The sequence below is a fragment of the Pseudophryne corroboree genome, chromosome 9 (genome assembly GCF_028390025.1).
Source record: "Pseudophryne corroboree isolate aPseCor3 chromosome 9, aPseCor3.hap2, whole genome shotgun sequence".
Taxonomy (NCBI): domain Eukaryota; kingdom Metazoa; phylum Chordata; class Amphibia; order Anura; family Myobatrachidae; genus Pseudophryne; species Pseudophryne corroboree.
Genome location: NC_086452.1, coordinates 199618432 through 199640190, shown reverse-complemented (window position 1 = coordinate 199640190; position 21759 = coordinate 199618432). Strand labels below are relative to the sequence as shown.

At 45.6% G+C, this 21759-nt stretch overlaps 1 protein-coding gene across 1 annotated transcript in view; it reads right to left on the bottom strand.

Annotated features, from left to right (window-relative positions):
• The window catches only part of LOC134957870 (uncharacterized oxidoreductase ZK1290.5-like), a 530010-nt gene that overhangs the window by 455637 nt on the left and 52614 nt on the right, over positions 1–21759 (bottom strand). Inside the window, 1 exon segment of the mRNA XM_063940091.1 lies at positions 15683–15931. Coding sequence (XP_063796161.1) covers positions 15683–15931 — 249 coding nt within the window.

Sequence of the window (21759 nt, the reverse complement as noted above, 5' to 3'; positions counted from 1 at the left end):
ACAGCCTGAAGGTCATTTTAGCCAATATTTTTTATAATTTTGTGCATTAAACAAAGTGTGTGTACATTCACACAATTCATTTATGTTTCATATAAACCTTATACACACAGCCTGAAGGATATTTAATACAATATTTTAAATAACTTTGTGTATTAAACAAAGTTTGTGTACACTGAGCCATCAGAAAACAAAGGCTTCACTATTTCACTCTCACTCCGAAAATTCAGTATTTCGGAATATTCCGTATTTCGGAATATTTGGATATGGGATACTCAACCTGCATTCTACTTTTGAAGTCTGGAGAGTGCTATCATTCCCACCCTTTAGTGGGTTGGACTCTGATTTGGCAGCCCAACTGCTATATATATATATATATATATCAAAATAGATGCGGAGGCGCCCAGGTGACACTCGGAATTGCACTACCAAAGCACGTGGTAGAGAATTTATAATTAATATAAAATTAATTCAATGAATTGACACTCCTCTTAAAAACGAGTGGCAGCAACCTTAAACAGAAGAACATGTGCTTGGAACACACACATATAATGAGATTTAAAAAATGGAGATAAGGGCGCCTTCTAGTGTCTAGATAAATAAATATAGTGTATACCCAATGTGAAAGGAAAAGTGGACACTACTTATCTGGGACACGTATTTCTCTTCGGTCACGAGATCAATATTGGTACATAAAAGAGATAAAGGAAATATGACATAGCGCGTACCGTTTTTATACCATTAATCAGCAAAAATATGGTTGTATATAAAAAACCTTATAGGGATGAACAAATCCCATAATTTAAAATCCACAGCCAGGGATAAAAGGTTTTTACAAATTTTAATACAACACATAAAAACAAATGGTAGAAGTGTGAGCGTACAATATATAAAATTCAGTCAGGCTTATCTGTCCACATGGAAAACTGGTATGTCAAATATTTTTCATATAGACCATACAAATAGTAACAATGCAAACGTACAAGAAATAAATATATATTAGGCTTATCTGTCCTTATAGGAGGTTCAGGTACAGCAGTCCCAACGCGTTTCGTCAATATTCAGACTTCATCATGGGGATAAGGTCAGTGAGCTAGGGAGCTCAATTTATACCTGCAGAGAATGGGAACCTCCCAACATGACCCTCTCCAGGAGGGACACAAAAATCCAGAAGCAGAGCATTGTGTCCCTCCTGGAGAGGGTCATGTTGGGAGGTTCCCATTCTCTGCAGGTATAAATTGAGCTCCCTAGCTCACTGACCTTATCCCCATGATGAATTCTGAATATTGACGAAACGCGTTGGGAATGCTGTACCTGAACCTCCTATAAGGACAGATAAGCCTAATATATATTTATTTCTTGTACGTTTGCATTGTTACTATTTGTATGGTCTATATGAAAAATATTTGACATACCAGTTTTCCATGTGGACAGATAAGCCTGACTGAATTTTATATATTGTACGCTCACACTTCTACCATTTGTTTTTATGTGTTGTATTAAAATTTGTAAAAACCTTTTATCCCTGGCTGTGGATTTTAAATTATGGGATTTGTTCATCCCTATAAGGTTTTTTATATACAACCATATTTTTGCTGATTAATGGTATAAAAACGGTACGCGCTATGTCATATTTCCTTTATCTCTTTTATGTACCAATATTGATCTCGTGACCGAAGAGAAATACGTGTCCCAGATAAGTAGTGTCCACTTTTCCTTTCACATTGGGTATACACTATATTTATTTATCTAGACACTAGAAGGCGCCCTTATCTCCATTTTTTAAATATATATATATATATATATATATATATATAAAAACAATGAGCGGACTGAGTCAGTTGTTGTTAGGGTCTCCTGCCCTGTGCTGCCACGTCGTCATGGCAACCGGGAGACAAGTGCTAGCGGAGTAACCTGAGCGCAGCTGATACTCCGGTTCGGGTCTTTTGCTGTGCAGTGGTTATAGGCTCTGTGCACGGCAGGGGATCCGGTGCTGGTTTTTGTGCTCACAGTCTGTGAGGTCTGAGTGGGGCGTGGACAGCACCTGCTTTATAAGGCCTCTTCTCAGGGTAAGCAGATGCTGCTGAATCTTTGTTGGTTAGTCAGTTCCTGAAAGTTAACCAGTACTGTGTAGCTTTGTATTTGTTTGTTGCTTACTGCAAATAGGCCTGGGGATTTGGTATTACACTCTGCCAATCCAGACCTAGCAGTAAGACTGGAGTCAGTCGTTTAGCTTGCTGGGGTTCTGTTACTACTCTGTGAACTTAGCAAGTTTGCGGCTGTATTCTAAGACTTGCCTGTCTAATCCTGTCTCACTGTGCTAGGTGTCAGGGGTCAGTTTAGTGGCAGTAAGCTGAACCTGTGCACTGCAAGTGAGAATTAGGATTGTGGAGACTCTCCTTGTGTCTATCATTCCATCTCTGACCAAGGAGTTTACTGCCACACCCGTTGGTAACCCTTTAGGGTTTTGCTGTTGCCCTTAGCAACAGCATTTCGGGTTCTCTACGTATTAAAACACAACATCTTGCTTTTCCCATCTGAGCAGTTCTAATACAAGGGAGATACCCAGTTCCTTAGCCTCTGGGCTTCTCTGTTCACCTTGTGTGTATTTTGTTACCCTATCACCTTCTGTGTACGTTATGTCATATTCCCCAGTCTGTCTGTGAGTCCATTTGTTTTGCATAACAGTTCAAACACCAGTACATTCCTGCAGGCACTGGAGTGCATAACAGTTCTGACACCAGTACTTTCCTGCAGGCACTGGTGTGCATAACATATTCAGCAGCCTAATACTCCTGTTGAAATTTTGTGGGAATATGGAGCATACCCCTCAAAATACGTTGCAACAGGTGGTCGATCAGGTGCAGGTCCTGACTCGACAATTTAATGATTTGTCCATTAAAATGCACACCTCCCAGGCTGCTGGCGGAGCTCCCGCAGCAGCAGCACCTGCAGGGGTTAAGGAGCCGAAAGTAAATCTCCCGGATCGTTTTTCTGGAGATCGCTCGCAGTTCTTTTGTTTCAAGGAGAGCTGCAAGCTATACTTCCGGCTTAGGCCTCAGTCTTCTGGGTCGGAGATTCAGCGGGTGGGCATAGTGATTTCCTTGCTACAAGGAGACCCACAGGTCTGGGCATATGGGTTGCAGCCTGACTGTCCGTCGCTTAAAAGTGTTGATGCTTTTTTTACGGCACTGGGCATGTTGTATGATGACCCTGACAAGACGGCCTCAGCCGAGGCTCAGATTTCGATCCTTAAGCAAGGGCGAAGGCCAGTTGAGGTTTACTGTACGGAGTTTCGGAGGTTGGCCCATGATACCCAGTGGAATGACCCAGCCCTGAGACACCAGTACCGAAGAGGTCTTTCTAACCAGACAAAGGACCAACTGGTACAATATCCCTTGCCTGATAGCTTGGATCAGGTCATGCAGTTATCCATCCGGGTGGATAGATGGCTGAGAGAGCGTAGGCTTGAAAGGGAGACTGAGATTTCCTTCCTTCCCAAGGGAACCTCAGACTCTGAGGAATTTTCCGAGGAGCCTATGCAGATTGGGGCTACCCGCCTCTCCTCGCGTGAGAAGACGCGGAGGAGACAGCAGGGGTTGTGTTTGTACTGTGGGAATAAAGGTCATGTGGTAGTATCATGCCCAGAAAAGCCGGAAAACTTCAGGGCCTGAGGGTGATGGGAAATATCCTGTCAGGCCAGAAGTCAGAATTTCCCAAGAAGACTTTTATCATTCCGGTGACCTTGAAGATCCTCGGTCAAACTGTCAAGACTGAGGCCTTTGTGGACAGTGGGGCCGACGGGATTTTTATGGACCGCCAATTCGCCCTGAAACACTCTGTTCCCTTAGTACCCTTGGCATCGGAAATTGAGATTTGTGGGTTAAACGGGGAACCATTATCCCAAGGTAAAATTACCTCTTGCACTAGCCAGATTTCTTTGTTTATTGGAGCCACACACTCTGAAAAATTGTCCTTTTATGTGACTTTCTGTACTTTTGCCCCATTGGTGTTGGGGTTACCCTGGTTAAGGGCCCACAATCCTCAATTTGACTGGGTCTCTGGGGAGATTCTTAGTTGGGGTACTGATTGTTTCAGGAGTTGCTTGAGCCTTCCAGTCAGGCTCTCGCAGCTAAGTTTGCCAGGATTGCCAGGGTGTTATGCAGATTTTGCGGATGTGTTCTCCAAAAAAGTTGCAGAGGTACTACCTCCCCATCGCCCCTATGACTGTGCCATTGATTTGTTGCCAAATGCTAAGCTTCCCAAGAGCAGGTTGTACTCCCTGTCACGTCCTGAGACTCAGGCTATGGCAGAGTACATTCAGGAGAACTTGGCTAAGGGATTTATCAGATCTTCACAGTCTCCAGTTGGGTCGGGGTTCTTCTTCGTGGGTAAAAAGGACGGTTCGTTGCGACCCTGCATCGACTTCAGGGAATTGAACCGTATCACGATTAAAAACTCATACCCACTGCCTCTCATTTCGGTCTTGTTTGACCAGCTTCGCACTGCCACCATTTTTTCTAAGATTGACCTACGCGGTGCGTACAATCTAATCCGAATAAGAGAGGGGGATGAATGGAAGACTGCCTTTAATACCCACTCAGGGCATTATGAATATTTGGTGATGCCTTTTGGGCTCTGTAATGCCCCGGCAGTCTTCCAGGATTTCATGAATGATGTGCTCAGGGAATATTTGGATAGATTCTTAGTTGTATACTTAGATGACATCCTAATCTTCTCCCATTCCCTGGAGGAACATCGGAAGCATGTACGCTTAGTCCTCCAGAAACTCAGAGACCACCGGCTTGGGGCGAAGTTGGAGAAGTGCGAATTTGAAGTTCAGCAAATCGCATTTCTAGGATATATTATCTCCCCAGAAGGTTTCCAAATGGAGGGTTCCAAGGTACAGGCAGTCCTGGATTGGGTGCAGCCCACTAGTTTGAAGGCGCTTCAGCGTTTCCTGGGCTTTGCGAATTTTTATAGACGATTTATCGCTGGATTTTCGTCTATAGTGGCGCCCTTGGTGGCACTCACTAAGAAAGGGGCGGATGTTGCTCACTGGTCTTGTGAGGCTAAAGCGGCTTTTGCCCGTCTCAAAAGGGCATTTGTTTCGGCCAAGGTGCTGCGACACCCAGATCCAGAGCGTCCTTTTGTGGTGGAGGTGGATGCCTCTGAGATGGGTATTGGGGCAGTGCTTTCTCAGATGGGAGTGTCTGATAATCGCCTTCATCCCTGTGCTTACTTTTCCCGTAAATTTTCGCCTGCCGAGATGAATTATGACGTGGGTAACCGGGAATTGTTGGCTATTAAGGATGCACTCGAGGAGTGGAGACACTGGCTTGAGGGGGCTAAGTTTGTGGTCTCAATTCTCACTGACCATAAGAATCTGGCATATTTAGAGTCAGCAAAGCGTCTCAATGCCAGGCAGGCACGATGGGCTTTGTTTTTTGCTCGCTTTAATTTTTTGATAACATATCGCCCTGGGTCAAAAAACATCAAGGCTGATGCGCTCTCGCGGAGTTTTGCTCCAATCCAGGAGACCACCGAGGAGCCGTTGCCCATTGTTTCCCCATCATGTATTAAAGTGGGCATTACCCAGGACCTCTTATCATTAGTCCTTAGAGCACAGGAGCAGGCTCCTCCAGACCTTCCGGTAGGTCTTTTGTTTGTGCCTCCTAGGTTAAGACAGCGAGTGTTCCTGGAATTCCATGCCAAGAAGTCGGCAGGTCACCCGGGTATTGCCAGAACTCGGGAGTTGCTATCTAGGGCGGTGTGGTGGCCCTCGGTGGCTAAGGATGTGGATCAGTGGGTTCGGGCATGTGACATCTGTGCCCGAAATAAGACTCCTAGAGGGGTTCCTGTTGGCCCATTACATCTACTCTCTATCCCATCTAAGCCATGGACCCACATTTCAATGGATTTTGTGGTGGACTTGCCCAAATCCTCGGGGATGACAGCCATCTGGGTTGTCGTTGACAGGTTTTCGAAGATGGCGCACTTCGTTCCACTGGTTGGGCTGCCATCGGCCAGACGCCTGTCTGAATTATTTATGCTGCATGTTGTGCGTCTCCACGGGTTGCCACTTGATGTGGTCTCTGACCGCGGATCCCAGTTTGTGGCCAAATTCTGGAGGGCATTTTGTTCCGATCTCCAGATTTCTGTCAGCTTGTCGTCAGGCTACCATCCGCAGTCTAATGGGCAGACTGAAAGGGTGAACCAGTCCTTGGAGCAGTTCCTCAGGTGTTATGTCTCCAAGTGTCAGACTGACTGGGTTGCTCATCTGTCCATGGCGGAGTTTGCCTATAACAACGCGGCTCACTCTGCTACAGGGATCTCTCCCTTCCTTTGTGTGTATGGGCATCATCCTAAGGCCAATTCTTTTGACCCCCTGGACTCCACGCCTGGTGGTTCCTCTGTGGTTTCGGTCCTTAGAGGTATTTGGCGGAAAGTGAAGAAAGCCCTTGTGTCTGTGTCATTAGTGACCAAAAGGGTTTTTGATAAGCGGAAAAGACCCTGCAGCTTCAAATTAGGAGACTTCGTCTGGTTGTCTACCAAGAATTTGAAGTTGAGACAGCCATCTCATAAGTTAGGCCCCCGGTTCATCGGCCCTTATAAGATCACCAGGGTTATCAATCCGGTGGCATTTCAGTTAGATCTGCCCCGTTCTTTGGGTATCAATAAAACATTTCATTGTTCCCTTTTAAAACGGGCGATTAGTAATCCTTCTTCCAGTGGAAGACCTTCCCCTCTTCTGATACGCGGCCAGAGGGAGTTTGTTGTTGAAAGGATTCTTGACTCCAAGGTGGTTCGGGGTCGGCTGTCATTTTTGGTGCACTGGAAGGGGTATGGCCCGGAGGAGCGGTCGTGGGTGCGCAGTTGTGATCTTCATGCCCCCAGACTGATACGCTCTTTCTTCTCGCAGTTCCCCGATAAACCCGGTGGTAGGGGTTCTTTGACCCCTCGTCAGAGGGGGGGTACTGTTAGGGTCTCCTGCCCTGTGCTACCACGTCGTCATGGCAACCGGGAGACAAGTGCTAGCGGAGTAACCTGAGCGCAGCTGATACTCCGGTTCGGGTCTTTTGCTGTGCAGTGGTTATAGGCTCTGTGCACGGCAGGGGATCCGGTGCTGGTTTTTGTGCTCACAGTCTGTGAGGTCTGAGTGGGGCGTGGACAGCACCTGCTTTATAAGGCCTCTTCTCAGGGTAAGCAGATGCTGCTGAATCTTTGTTGGTTAGTCAGTTCCTGAAAGTTAACCAGTACTGTGTAGCTTTGTATTTGTTTGTTGCTTACTGCAAATAGGCCTGGGGATTTGGTATTACACTCTGCCAATCCAGACCTAGCAGTAAGACTGGAGTCAGTCGTTTAGCTTGCTGGGGTTCTGTTACTACTCTGTGAACTTAGCAAGTTTGCGGCTGTATTCTAAGACTTGCCTGTCTAATCCTGTCTCACTGTGCTAGGTGTCAGGGGTCAGTTTAGTGGCAGTAAGCTGAACCTGTGCACTGCAAGTGAGAATTAGGATTGTGGAGACTCTCCTTGTGTCTATCATTCCATCTCTGACCAAGGAGTTTACTGCCACACCCGTTGGTAACCCTTTAGGGTTTTGCTGTTGCCCTTAGCAACAGCATTTCGGGTTCTCTACGTATTAAAACACAACATCTTGCTTTTCCCATCTGAGCAGTTCTAATACAAGGGAGATACCCAGTTCCTTAGCCTCTGGGCTTCTCTGTTCACCTTGTGTGTATTTTGTTACCCTATCACCTTCTGTGTACGTTATGTCATATTCCCCAGTCTGTCTGTGAGTCCATTTGTTTTGCATAACAGTTCAAACACCAGTACATTCCTGCAGGCACTGGAGTGCATAACAGTTCTGACACCAGTACTTTCCTGCAGGCACTGGTGTGCATAACAGTTGTATATACTTTGTAAAACCACGGCGCTGATGTACAGGCGGATTTACAAAGGAGACCTTGCCCTGCAGCCCTGGAGACCGTCTCAGTCAGGGAGTGAGGGAGAGTGTAAGGCAGCTCCGGGGCGGGGACACCAGCAGTTGATGGCGCCCGGAGATGGGGGAAGGGCTACAGGTCAGGCGCCTTTTCCCCTATGCTGGTTCTTACCACCTTGTACTATGGAGCTTTATTAAAGTGGATATTTTACTATCCGACCTGTGCTTCCATGCCCTGGTGGACATAGTGGGGTCCCTGCTCTGTCACAGTGTCCTCGCCAGTGTCGCAGTTCATTTCCTTAAACCGCGACCGGAATGCAATTTAATGGCAGGTCCCGTCTGGGGGACCCTCTTACCTACTCCCTTAGTAGCAGCCACGCGAACCAGGAGAGCGTCTGCGGTGGTGTGCCTAGGAACCGGAGCGCCTCCGCTGTAAGTACCCGGGAACAGAGCCAGCGGGAGTATGCAACGTCGCTGGGGAGGTGATGGAGCCGCAGCACAGTATGTCACACTGACATATGAAGTGCTGCAGCCCTTGAAGTCTTCTAAAAAGCTTTTTCAGGGCTGCCTAGCGCAGCCCCCCTTTTAAGTGACCTGTTTCATGCAGGCACCAACTCTAAAACTGAGCTCACAGTGCCTGGAGGCGAGGTTATAGAGGAGGCCCCGCAATGCATTCTGGGACAGTCTAAAGCTTTAGCCTGTTGGTGCCTCTGGATCAAGATCCATCTCTACACTCCGATGTATTCCCTGTGGAACACAGTGTACCCCGCTGCAGAAAAAATAAGAATTTACTTACCGATAATTCTATTTCTCGGAGTCCGTAGTGGATGCTGGGGTTCCTGAAAGGACCATGGGGAATAGCGGCTCCGCAGGAGACAGGGCACAAAAGTAAAGCTTTCCGATCAGGTGGTGTGCACTGGCTCCTCCCCCTATGACCCTCCTCCAAGCCAGTTAGGTACTGTGCCCGGACGAGCGTACACAATAAGGGAGGAATTTTGAATCCCGGGTAAGACTCATACCAGCCACACCAATCACACCGTACAACTTGTGATCTAAACCCAGTTAACAGTATGATAACAGCGGAGCCTCTGAAAAGATGGCTCACAACAATAATAACCCGATTTTTGTAACTATGTACAAGTATTGCAGATAATCCGCACTTGGGATGGGCGCCCAGCATCCACTACGGACTCCGAGAAATAGAATTATCGGTAAGTAAATTCTTATTTTCTCTATCGTCCTAGTGGATGCTGGGGTTCCTGAAAGGACCATGGGGATTATACCAAAGCTCCCAAACGGGCGGGAGAGTGCGGATGACTCTGCAGCACCGAATGAGAGAACTCCAGGTCCTCCTTAGCCAGGGTATCAAATTTGTAGAATTTAGCAAACGTGTTTGCCCCTGACCAAGTAGCTGCTCGGCAAAGTTGTAAAGCCGAGACCCCTCGGGCAGCCGCCCAAGATGAGCCCACCTTCCTTGTGGAATGGGCATTTACATTTTTTGGCTGTGGCAGGCCTGCCACAGAATGTGCAAGCTGAATTGTATTACACATCCAACTAGCAATAGTCTGCTTAGAAGCAAGAGCACCCAGTTTGTTGGGTGCCTACAGGATAACAGCAAGTCAGTTTTCCTGACTCCAGCCGTCCTGGAACATATTTTCAGGGCCCTGACAACATCTAGCAACTTGGAGTCCTCCAAGTCCCTAGTAGGTGCAAGGCACCACAATAAGCTGGTTCAGGTGAAACACTGACACCACCTTAGGGAGAGAACTGGGGACGAGTCCGCAGCTCTGCCCTGTCCGAATGGACAAACAGATATGGGCTTTTTTGAGAAAAAACCACCAATTTGACACTCGCCTGGTCCAGGCCAGGGCCAAGAGCATGGTCACTTTCCATGTGAGATGCTTCAAATCCACAGATTTGACTGGTTTTAAACTAATGTGATTTGAGGAATCCCAGAACTACGTTGAGATCCCACAGTGCCACTAGAGGCACAAAAGGGGGTTGTATATGCAATACTCCCTTGACAAACTTCTGGACTTCAGGAACTGAAGCCAATTCTTTCTGGAAGAAAATCGACAGGGCCGAAATTTGAACCTTAATGGACCCCAATTTGAGGCCCATAGACACTCCTGTTTGCAGGAAATGCAGGAAACGACCGAGTTGAAATTTCTTTGTGGGGCCTTCCTGGCCTCACACCACGCAACATATTTTCGCCACATGTGGTGATAATGTTGTGCGGTCACCTCCTTTCTGGCATTGACCAGGGCAGGAATGACCTCTTCCGGAATGCCTTTTTTCCTTAGGATCCGGCTTTCCACCGCCATGCCGACAAACGCAGCTGCGGTAAGTCTTGGAACAGACATGGTACTTGCTGAAGCAAGTCCCTTCTTAGCGGCAGAGGCCATAAGACCTCTGTAAGCATCTCTTGAAGTTCCGGGTACCAAGTCCTTCTTGGCCAATCCGGAGCCATGAGTATAGTTCTTACTCCTCTACGTCTTATAATTTTCAGCACCTTAGGTATGAGAAGCAGAGGAGGGAACACATACACCGACTGGTACACCCACGGTGTTACCAGAACGTCCACAGCTATTGCCTGAGGGTCTCTTGACCTGGCGCAATACCTGTCCCGTTTTTTTGTTCAGACGGGACGCCATCATGTCCACCTTTGGTATTTCCCAACGGTTTACAATCATGTGGAAAAAACTTCCCGATGAAGTTTCCACTCTCCCGGGTGGAGGTCGTGCCTGCTGAGGAAGTCTGCTTCCCAGTTTCCATTCCCGGGCTGAAAAACTGCTGACAGTGCTATCACATGATTTTCCGCCCAGCGAAAAGTCCTTGCAGTTTTTGCCATTGCCCTCCTGCTTCTTGTGTCGCCCTGTCTGTTTACGTGGGCGACTGCCGTGATGTTTTTCCCACTGGATCAATACCGGCTGACCTTGAAGCAGAGGTCTTGCTAAGCTTAGAGCATTATAAATTTACCCTTAGCTCCAGTATATTTATGTGGAGAAAAGTCTCCAGACTTGATCACACTCCCTGGAAATTTTTTCCTTGTGTGACTGCTCCCCAGCCTCTCGGGCTGGGCTCCGTGGTCACCAGCATCCAATCCTGAATGCCGAATCTGCGGCCCTCTAGAAGATGAGCACTCTATAACCACCACAGGAGAGACACCCTTGTCCTTGGATATAGGGTTATCCGCTGATGCATCTGAAGATGCGATCCGGACCATTTGTCCAGCAGATCCCACTGAAAAGTTCTTGCGTGAAATCTGCCGAATGGAATTGCTTCGTAGGAAGCCACCATTTTTACCAGGACCCTTGTGCAATGATGCACTGTTTTTAGGAGGTTCCTGACTAGCTCGGATAACTCCCTGGCTTTCTCTTCCGGGAGAAACTCCTTTTTCTGGACTGTGTCCAGAATCATCCCTAGGCACAGCAGACGTGTCGTCGGGATCAGCTGCGATTTTGGAATATTTAGAATCCACCCGTGCTGTTGTAGCAGTATCCTAGATAGTGCTACTCCGACCTCCAACTGTTCCCTGGACTATGCCCTTATCAGGAGATCGTCCAAGTAAGGGATAATTAAGACGCCTTTTCTTCGAAGAAGAATCATCATTTCGGCCATTACCTTGGTAAGGACCCGGGGTGCCGTGGACAATCCAAACGGCAGCGTCTGAAACTGATAGTGACAGTTCTGCACCACGAACCTGAGGTACCCTTAGTGAGAAGGGCAAATTTGGGACATAGAGGTAAGCATCCCTGATGTCCCGGGACACTATATAGTCCCCTTCTTCCTGGTTCGTTATCACTGCTCTGAGTGACTCCATCTTGATTTGAACCTTTGTAAGTGTTCAAAAAAATTTTTAGAATAAGTCTCACCTAGCCTTCTGGCTTCAGTACCACAATATAGTGTGGAATAATACCCCTTTTCTTGTAGTAGGAGGGGTAATTTAATTATCACCTGCTGGGAATACAGCTTGTGAATTTTTTTTTTTTCCATACTGCCTCCTTGTCGGAGGGAGACCTTGGTAAAGCAGACTTCAGGAGCCTGCGAAGGGGAAACGTCTCGACATTCCAATCTGTACCCCTGGGATACTACTTGTAGGATCCAGGGGTCCTGTACGGTCTCAGCGCCATGCTGAGAACTTGTCAGAAGCGGTGGAACGCTTCTGTTCCTGGGAATGGTCTGCCTGCTGCAGTCTTCTTCCCTTTCCTCTATCCCTGGGCAGATATGATCTTATAGGGACGAAAGGACTGAGGCTGAAAAGACGGTGTCTTTTTCTGCAGAGATGTGACTTAGGGTAAAAACGGTGGATTTTCCAGCAGTTGCCGTGGCCACCAGGTCCGATGGACCGACCCCAAATAACTCCTCTTCCTTTATACGGCAATACACCTTTGTGCCGTTTGGAATCTGCATCACCTGACCACTGTCGTGTCCATAACATCTTCTGGCAGTTATGGACATCGCATTTACTCTTGATGCCAGAGTGCAAATATCCCTCTGTGCATCTCGCATATATAGAAATGCATCCTTTAAATGCTCTATAGTCAATAAAATACTGTCCCTGTCAAGGGTATCAATATTTTTAGTCAGGGAATCCGACCAAGCCACCCCAGCTCTGCACATCCAGACTGAGGCGATCGCTAGTCGCAGTATAACACCAGTATGTGTGTATATACTTTTTATGATATTTTCCAGCCTCCTGTCAGCTGGTCCTTGAGGACGGCCCTATCTATAGACGGTACCGCCACTTGTTTTGATAAGCGTGTGAGCGCCTTATCCACCCTAAGGGGTGTTTCCCAACGCGCCCTAACTTCTGGCGGGAAAGGGTATACCGCCCATAATTTTCTATCGGGGGGAACCCACGCATCATCACACACTTTATTTAATTTATCTGATTCAGGAAAAACTATGGTAGTTTTTTCACATCCCACATAATACCCTCTTTTGTGGTACTTGTAGTATCAGAAATATGTAACACCTCCTTCATTGCCTTTAACGTGTGGCCCTAATAAGGAATACGTTTGTTTATTCACCGTCGACACTGGATTCAGTGTCCCTGTCTGTGTCTGTGTCGACCGACTAAAGTAAACGGGCGTTTTAAAACCCCTGACGGTGTTTTTGAGACGTCTGGACCGGTACTAATTGTTTGTCGGCCGTCTCATGTCGTCAACCGACCTTGCAGCGTGTTGACATTATCACGTAATTCCCTAAATAATGCATCCATTCCGGTGTCGACTCCCTAGAGAGTGACATCACCATTACAGGCAATTGCTCCGCCTCCTCACCAACATCGTCCTCCTACATGTCGACACACACGTACCGACACACAGCACACACACAGGGAATGCTCTGATAGAGGACAGGACCCACTAGCCCTTTGGAGAGACAGAGGGAGAGTTTGCCAGCACACACCAAAAACGCTATAATTATATAGGGACAACCTTATATAAGTGTTTTCCCTTATAGCATCTTTTTTATATATTTCTAACGCCAAATTAGTGCCCCCCCTCTCTGTTTTAACCCTGTTTCTGTAGTGCAGTGCAGGGGAGAGCCTGGGAGCCTTCCCTCCAGCCTTTCTGTGAGGGAAAATGGCGCTGTGTGCTGAGGAGATAGGCCCCGCCCCTTTTTCGGCGGCCTCGTCTCCCGCTCTTAACGGATTCTGGCAGGGGTTAAATATCTCCATATAGCCTCCGGAGGCTATATGTGAGGTATTTTTAGCCAAAATAGGTATTCATTTGCCTCCCAGGGCGCCCCCCTCCCAGCGCCCTGCACCCTCAGTGACTGCCGTGTGAAGTGTGCTGAGAGGAAAATGGCGCACAGCTGCAGTGCTGTGCGCTACCTTTAGAAGACTGAGGAGTCTTCTGCCGCCGATTCTGGACCTCTTCTTACTTCAGCATCTGCAAGGGGGCCGGCGGCAAGGCTCCGGTGACCATCCAGGCTGTACCTGTGATCGTCCCTCTGGAGCTGATGTCCAGTAGCCAAGAAGCCAATCCATCCTGCACGCAGGTGAGTTCACTTCTTCTCCCCTAAGTCCCTCGTTGCAGTGATCCTGTTGCCAGCAGGACTCACTGTAAAATAAAAAACCTAAGCTAAACTTTTCTAAGCAGCTCTTTAGGAGAGCCACCTAGATTGCACCCTTCTCGGCCGGGCACAAAAATCTAACTGGCTTGGAGGAGGGTCATAGGGGGAGGAGCCAGTGCACACCACCTGATCGGAAAGCTTTACTTTTGTGCCCTGTCTCCTGCGGAGCCGCTATTCCCCATGGTCCTTTCAGGAACCCCAGCATCCACTAGGACGATAGAGAAACAAAATATTTGGATGTAAGTCAATTGTATGACATGGCTCCCAGGCGAACCAGTACAAGTCCACTTTAACACCACCCATATACTGTAGGTGATATTTTACCCTGAAATGCTTTTTAAAAGGTAGGCACGTCTACCTAATATTGGTCGACCTAATGATCCACAACTGATGAATACAAGCAGAGTTGCCTACCCTCCCTCATTCCGCAGGAGACTCCCTGAAATAGTAGCAATCTCCCTCACTCCCTGAATAGACCAGCAATCTCCCTGATTTTACTTTACATTCTTGGGGTAAAAAAATAAATCAGAGCTACATACATTCAAAGGAGTTCATCAGTGCCATTGCCCTGCATTGTTATAAGGAAACAATGATCCCTATGGCTACATGCATTTTAAATAAGGTTTCTCTTGGCCACTTACAGTACCTCTTGTAAAACACAATGGCCCTCATTCCGAGTTGTTCGCTCGTTAGTGGTTTTCGCAACGGAGCGATTTGTCGCAAACTGCGCATGCGCAATGTTCGCAGTGCGTCTGCGCCAAGTAAATTTGCCAAAAAGTTAGGTATTTTACTCACGGCTTAATGAAGAAATTTCTTCGTTCTGGTGATCGGAGTGTGATTGACAGGAAGTGGGTGTTTCTGGGCAGAAACTGGCCGTTTTATGAGTGTGTGCGGAAAAACGCTGCCGTTTCTGGGAAAAACGCGGGAGTGGCTGGAGAAAAGTGGGAGTGTCTGGGCAAACGCTGGGTGTGTTTGTGACGTCAAACCAGGAACGAAACTGACTGAACTGATCGCAGTGGCAGAGTAAGTCCCGAGCTACTCAGAAACTGAAAAGAAATTTCTATTCGCAATTATGCGGATCTTTCGTTCGCAATTCTGCAAAGCTAAGATTCACTCCCAGTAGGCGGCGGCTTAGCGTGTGCAAAGCTGCTAAAAGCAGCTAGCGAGCGAACAACTCGGAATGAGGGCCAATACACGAACATTTCCTGAAAAATATCAGTGTCTTTTCTTCAACAGGTAGATATTACAAACGTTGGGGCTCATTTACATTTGGATGTAAGTCATTTTTATGACATGCCTCTCCAATGTAGCAGTACACGTCCGCACTGATAAGTGTTACTTTCACAATCTCCCTGAAATGCTTTTTCAAAAGTAGGCAAGTATGAATATAAGTACTATCAAAGTATAGCAACTTTTGCATATACAATTATGTATGCTATTAGCAACTCTTTTATGAAAGATAACATGTATCTTAGGTTAATGGTCCTTTAACGGTCTATAAGTGGTATATAATGAGCTCAATTTTACAGCTGACAAATTTACTAAGCAATTGTACATGCGTGCAGATGTTAAGCCAAATAGACTAATTATTATACAGTTACAACACAAGGACTTTTACGATTTACTATATGCCATCAAAGGCAACCACATTATTTTTCGTACCTAGATACTCCAATCCGAGCCGTTTACATGAATCTAGACACGCTTGCGTAGCTTTTTCATATCCATAGTCCCCTGGCCATAGCTTAGTGGTGATCCACAACTCTTCCCTTCTCACTCCACTGTCAGATATTGCTTTTCCAACCAGTTCCTCATTGCCATACCGTTTAGCTGTGTCAATGTGCCGGATACCACAGTCTCTCAAAGCATAGAGCAGTGCATTGTGGGAATATCCTCCATGATGAGACATCCCTAAAGGTTAGACACACAATTAATAAGATACAACAGAAAACAGGTTTTTATGTTTCATGCAGTTTGTCTACTGTGTATAGTACAGTAAGCGTGTTACTCCTAGCGTTTGATTCAATTAGCTGCACCTCTGTACGCACTGATTTATGTTTGCAGACTCATGGGGCTGCATATAAAAATCCACAAGTTCAGGACAAGATCCACACTTGCAACAGTAACTTGTACCCCTCACAAATTGGACTTGCCTTGCGAGTCCCCGTGAGTAATTTAAGATATAAGCAGCACTTATGGTAGCTCCGGACTAGTGAAACTGTAACAATATCGGGATGCGAGGGGAGCAAGATGAGATGCCCTTGTTGGCGTTTCCACAAGATGCAGCGACAACTTGCCCACCTCTCGGCTAATAAAATTTACCCCTTGGTTGGATATGTTTCAAAGACACTATCTCACACAACTATGTAAACAGAACCAGCTAGAAAGTGTACACAACTGTAAACATATGAAACACACTAAACAAATGTGGCATTTACTCTGTCAGTACAGGGGTTCAGCTGTACACAAGTGAATTATGTAATTGAACTACTTTTATTCTCAGAGACAGGTTCTCAGCATTGAGATCTGAGCTCAGTTTGGTAGGATTCAAGAGCTGCTGCTTCTCAAAGACTGGACGTATAATACCCAGAGAGAAATGAATGAGAAGCATTCAGAGACTCTGCCAATGGGCACAGACCCTTCTTGTGCGCTAATGACTCTGGCAGAACACTCAGGGCAGGAAACCTTTTCAATGTCAGCTTGTCAGGCAAAAAAAAAATGCCAATACTCTACCCTTAGTATAGCAGCTCTGTCCCATGGGGCTAGCACAATACACCCATTGCAAATATATCAAGGTGTTCAAGTTACAGGTAATGGGGCAGGTTCTTCTAAGGAGATGGAAGTATATGGATAAGGTGTTTTATAATAGCTTCTCTTGTAAATATGTTCTGTGTTCTAGTTTATGAAATAATTATATTTAAAGTAAAAAATAAATTATTTTTATAAGAAACAAGATTTTGTATCCCAGAGCTAAGTATTGTGGACCCGATTTAGAGTTGCACTCAATCTGTGTCTAAGCATAAGCAAGCATAAATGGGGGAATGTATTATAGCGGTACAGATCGTGCCACTATAACACTTCCTGCTTCTCCAACAAGATGTACGATCATCTTGTCTGCCGGAGTGGGGTGTAAAAACTCCCCCATCAGGCGAACCCCGCCGAAGCACACCGCACATCAGCTGAGTGCTGATGCACTGTGTCACTCCAGCCCAGCTGGCTCCAGTGCGCATGTGTGGGATCTCGCTACTCATGCGAGATCTCCAGAGCGCATCCCAGTGCAAGCACCTGCTGCAGCCAGGGACAGACCTGTCCCTGCTGGGGTGTATGGGCATCGAAACCTGCAGCTGTTGAAATCAACAGCTACAGGTGTCGGAACAGTCAGCACTGCTAACCCTTCATATCGGCATGCTATCTAAAAGACTGCTTGCACAGCCAGAGTCATACATGGGGGAGAAACAGTATACGTGCATACAGAGGCGGATTGGCCATAGGGTTTACAGGGAAGATTCCCGGTGGGCCGACGCACCCGTGGGGGCCTGTTTTGTTTGAGCACATGTGGTCCTTTTTATAGACATAATGAATAAGATGCAAAATAATTTGCATATATGAAAATTACTGCCACTTAAGCCTGTGATTGCAGATGATCTAGATGATCTGCCTGCTTGGCTGACATATAAGATTGAGTGAATAGTGATTGGGATACGGTTGGTGTAATAAGCAAGCAAATATATCTTTCTAAAGATTGATATAGTTTCCTAAATTCTGAAGGTGTATCATATAATATGCTCATACAGGTTGAGTATCCCTTATCCAAAACGCTTGGGACCAGAGGTATTTTGGATATCGGATTTTTCCGTATTTTGGAATAATTGCATACCATAATGAGATTTCATGGTGATGGGACCCAAGTCTAAGCACAGAATACATTTATGTTACATATACACCTTATACACACAGCTTGAAGGTAATTGTAGCCAATATTTTTAATAACTTTGTGCACAAAAAAAGTGTATGTACATTCACACAATTCATTTATGTTTCATATACACCTTATACACACAGCCTGAAGGTCATTTAATAAAATATTTTAATAACTTTGTGTATTAAACTAAGTTTGAGTACATTGAGCCACAGAAAACAAAGATTTCACTATCTCACTCTCACTCAAAAAAGTCCGTATTTCGGAATATTCCGTATTTCGGAATATTTGGATATGGGATACTCAACCTGTAATATTTAATTTTATTTCTTTTGAACTTCCCCCTTGATGCTGGACGTGCCCACTCTCTGGGAAGTCTTGGGGGGAGGGTGCTGCTGCCATGGCCCATGGCTAGACCTTACACCTCTGGTGCTGCCCATGTGGGGCCACTAGTACAAATTTTTCCAGGGCCGCTTTTTGTTCCCAATCCGCCCCTGCGTGCATATAATGTGCCCTGATACCACTTCTCCCCCATATCGGAGGATCATACATTTACCCATAGCCAAATTAAGGGGGTGGGATGCAGGGCATAATGTACCCCGGGTTCCCCCCGGCCAGAGAACACTGACATCACTAGCTTTCCCTCTTAAGCAGCAGCAGAACCAGCAGCCAGTTTGCAAGCAGGACAGTATGCAGAGCGGGCAGAGAAACAGGAATATCATGTTTCATGAGCTACTGACAGAGCTTTATGACCAGAGGAGAAATAAGAGGGTGGAGAGAGCTGTTCGTGACACAGGGATCCCAGCTTCTTCTTCTCCCTGCCTGGGAGTCCTGTGTAAACTGTTATGCAACTAAACTATTTGGGTCTAGAGATAGAGATACACACACACACACACACACAGAGTCCTCCTGAGTCCTCTCCCAGTTTGTAAGTAGTACAGAGGCTGCTGCTCTTCTTGCATGTGACGAGATACATTTTTTTATTTTTTTTATGTGTATTTTAAGGTTAAGTTGACTTTGTTCCACTACAAGAAAAGTTTATAAAATAGTTGTCTATCAATTAGGTGGAGCTATAAACAGTACTCAGGCCTTATTAAACTATTAAGTTAAAACTAATATACACCATTGGTTTAAATTTAATATACACAATCTTTACCTCCCACCATGGCCCATTCCAAGAGGGACAAAATGCTCTCTACCTGGACATTCTTCTTAATTTCTGATTGCAATCACCTTTGTTGAAGTACCTTTCTTATCAATTAAATAGTTCAAAACAGGTGACGCCAATCATATATTAAGTGGGAAGTCCAGGTAGAGAGCATTTTGTCCCTCCTGGAATGGGACATGTTGGGAGGTATGCACAATTTAATATACATCCCCCACCTTCCATCAGGGCCCCCCTGTCTTAAGTGCCCAGGGCACCTCCAAGGCTTACCTGCATTTACCCCAAAATGCTTCCGAAAAGTGGGGAAAAAAACCCATTTTGCTACCTATGCTGAGGTGGCTGCAAAAGTGGGTTGGGCCCAACTCTGCATAAGCGTGCAAATGTACCTCTCTCCCGCTGCAGATAACAGAAGCAAATACTACAAGAATACATCAGAAGGTGTGTCTTCACTGCGAGTACTAAAGATGGTCAAAAACACAGTGCATAATTTATACCCATTACAGTAATTAGCCAGAAAGTGCAGATAATAAGTAACCAAGTTTAATGGAATGAAGGTAAATCAAACAAGACACAAATATAAAATGCAAACTTTGTCAAAAGTTGACACTAATAAACATAAGCAGCCATCCTGTTCCCCAAACTCAGTAGGAAACATCAATTCAAGTCAGAATCACTGATTATGTTTATAGGAACTAATTGATAGGAACAAGTTGGCAGTTATGGTATCGATAACATATCTCACTTTACAAGAATAAACAATATTAAATAAATAAAATAGAAAGTTTTACTCAACTTCAACAGTAATAGATGCCATCTTTTTTTAATCACTTCTTATAACTACCAAGGTTATCGGGAAGAAATGGGACAGTGGTGGTGTTTAAATAACAAGGGAAACTGCAAAACATAATTCACCTAATTTATGTTTTCATTTTCCCATATAAGGGAATTAAAGGCCTTATTCAGAGCTGATCGCAATGGCTGCGATCGCTCTGAAGGCCGTGGCTTTCCAATTTGCACACGCGCAACAGCTGCAGTGTGCATGCGTAGGATACTGTATCATGATGCAATCACATCCCGGAAGGATCCAATCGCGCAATGATTGACAGGCGGCGATGCACCGCTGGGGGGAAGGAGAGCAAGAAACGGGGGCATGTCATAGCCGTTTTAGGGGCGACCCAATGACGTTGCCTGCGTTTCCTGCGAGTGGAAACATGGCGCTGGACTGACTACATATGCAGCCATGCTGCGTAGGCAGGGGTCTACCTCTATTAGATGCGATCACAACTGAATTGCGATCGCATCGTGAGGCGGAGCCACACATGCTAGGCAGCCTTGCCATGTGCTGGTCGATCGCCAGCATGTGATTTTAGTGGTCGCAGATATTGCTGCGATCGCGACCAACTCTGAAGAATCCCCTAAGTGATTAAATATGAAATAAACATCAGTCTCTACATTCATTATACAAGTTCATGATGTCTATGACATTGTTTTTCTTTTGTTAACTATAATTGCTAACATATGAAGGAGATGTTATGTTGGATTATGTGTTGTTCTGTAACTTTATATTCATAAATTCATTCATCTTTCATTAGATCTTTTCACTCCAGAAACAACGTGCTAATTAATCTGTTTATTCAGAGAGCAGAAGCTGTTTACAACCAACTTAAGTTTGAACACCTTGATGTTTGTCAAAGAACCAAAATAAAAAATCTAGCACACCGCAGTTCTCCTGCATCAAGCACTAAACTCTGCGTTTTACAGCTTCCCATAAAGAATGTAAGAGGGCGCCTTTCTTGTATCCATTCCCACCAATTCTCATACCATTTCTCACCTCAGCCAAATTGTTCTCAGATGCTCAGCTCCCAGAGGTTGCCTTGGAAACGGGTGAAAAGAAGCAGCTTTCTTCCACTGAATCCCAGGGCAACCAAAGTGCTGGGGGAGCGTCTGACATAAATCAATTCAAGGGTCACCGAATGCATTTTAAGAACTATAATATGCCAGCCCGGGTGTGAAAGGGTGATATGTACTCACAAAGAGTGTCCCTTACCAACTTCAAAGGCCCACCTCCTCTCTCTCCAGCCCCCTGCCCCTTATATCCTATTCCTACTCCAGCAACATTAACCCCAGAGAGTTGCATTCCTTACAATATATCCATCGCCATAAACACTACTACAGTACCATGTACATGTAAAACACTGTAAAATATTAGCATCCAGGGTGAATTGTATATGTTGTATTGTCTACGGTACATACAACATATTTAAACACATTTGAATATAAACAAAATAGATTAAATTATTGAATATTAAAATAATCAAAACCTATACAATATTAGCTTTGTCGTTTTACATTTATTATAACCGAAAAATAATAAACTTGTACATTTGCAACACAACTTTCAGCAATATGTTTTACTGTATCTTTCAGCAACATGTTGTTGCTGCCAAAATCTCATGGAGGTAGGCATCATGTGACTGATGCAGTTAGTTGGAGCAGGCCTCCCCCCCCCCCACACACACACACAACCCCACCCCAAAAAAATAAAAATAAACCAGGAGCAAATTTGACCCTTGGCAACACCATGTTTCATTACGGTGGTGTGTGAGGTGGGTTCTAAAATAAATTGAGCAGATAAGCAATAGGGAAAGGATGTAC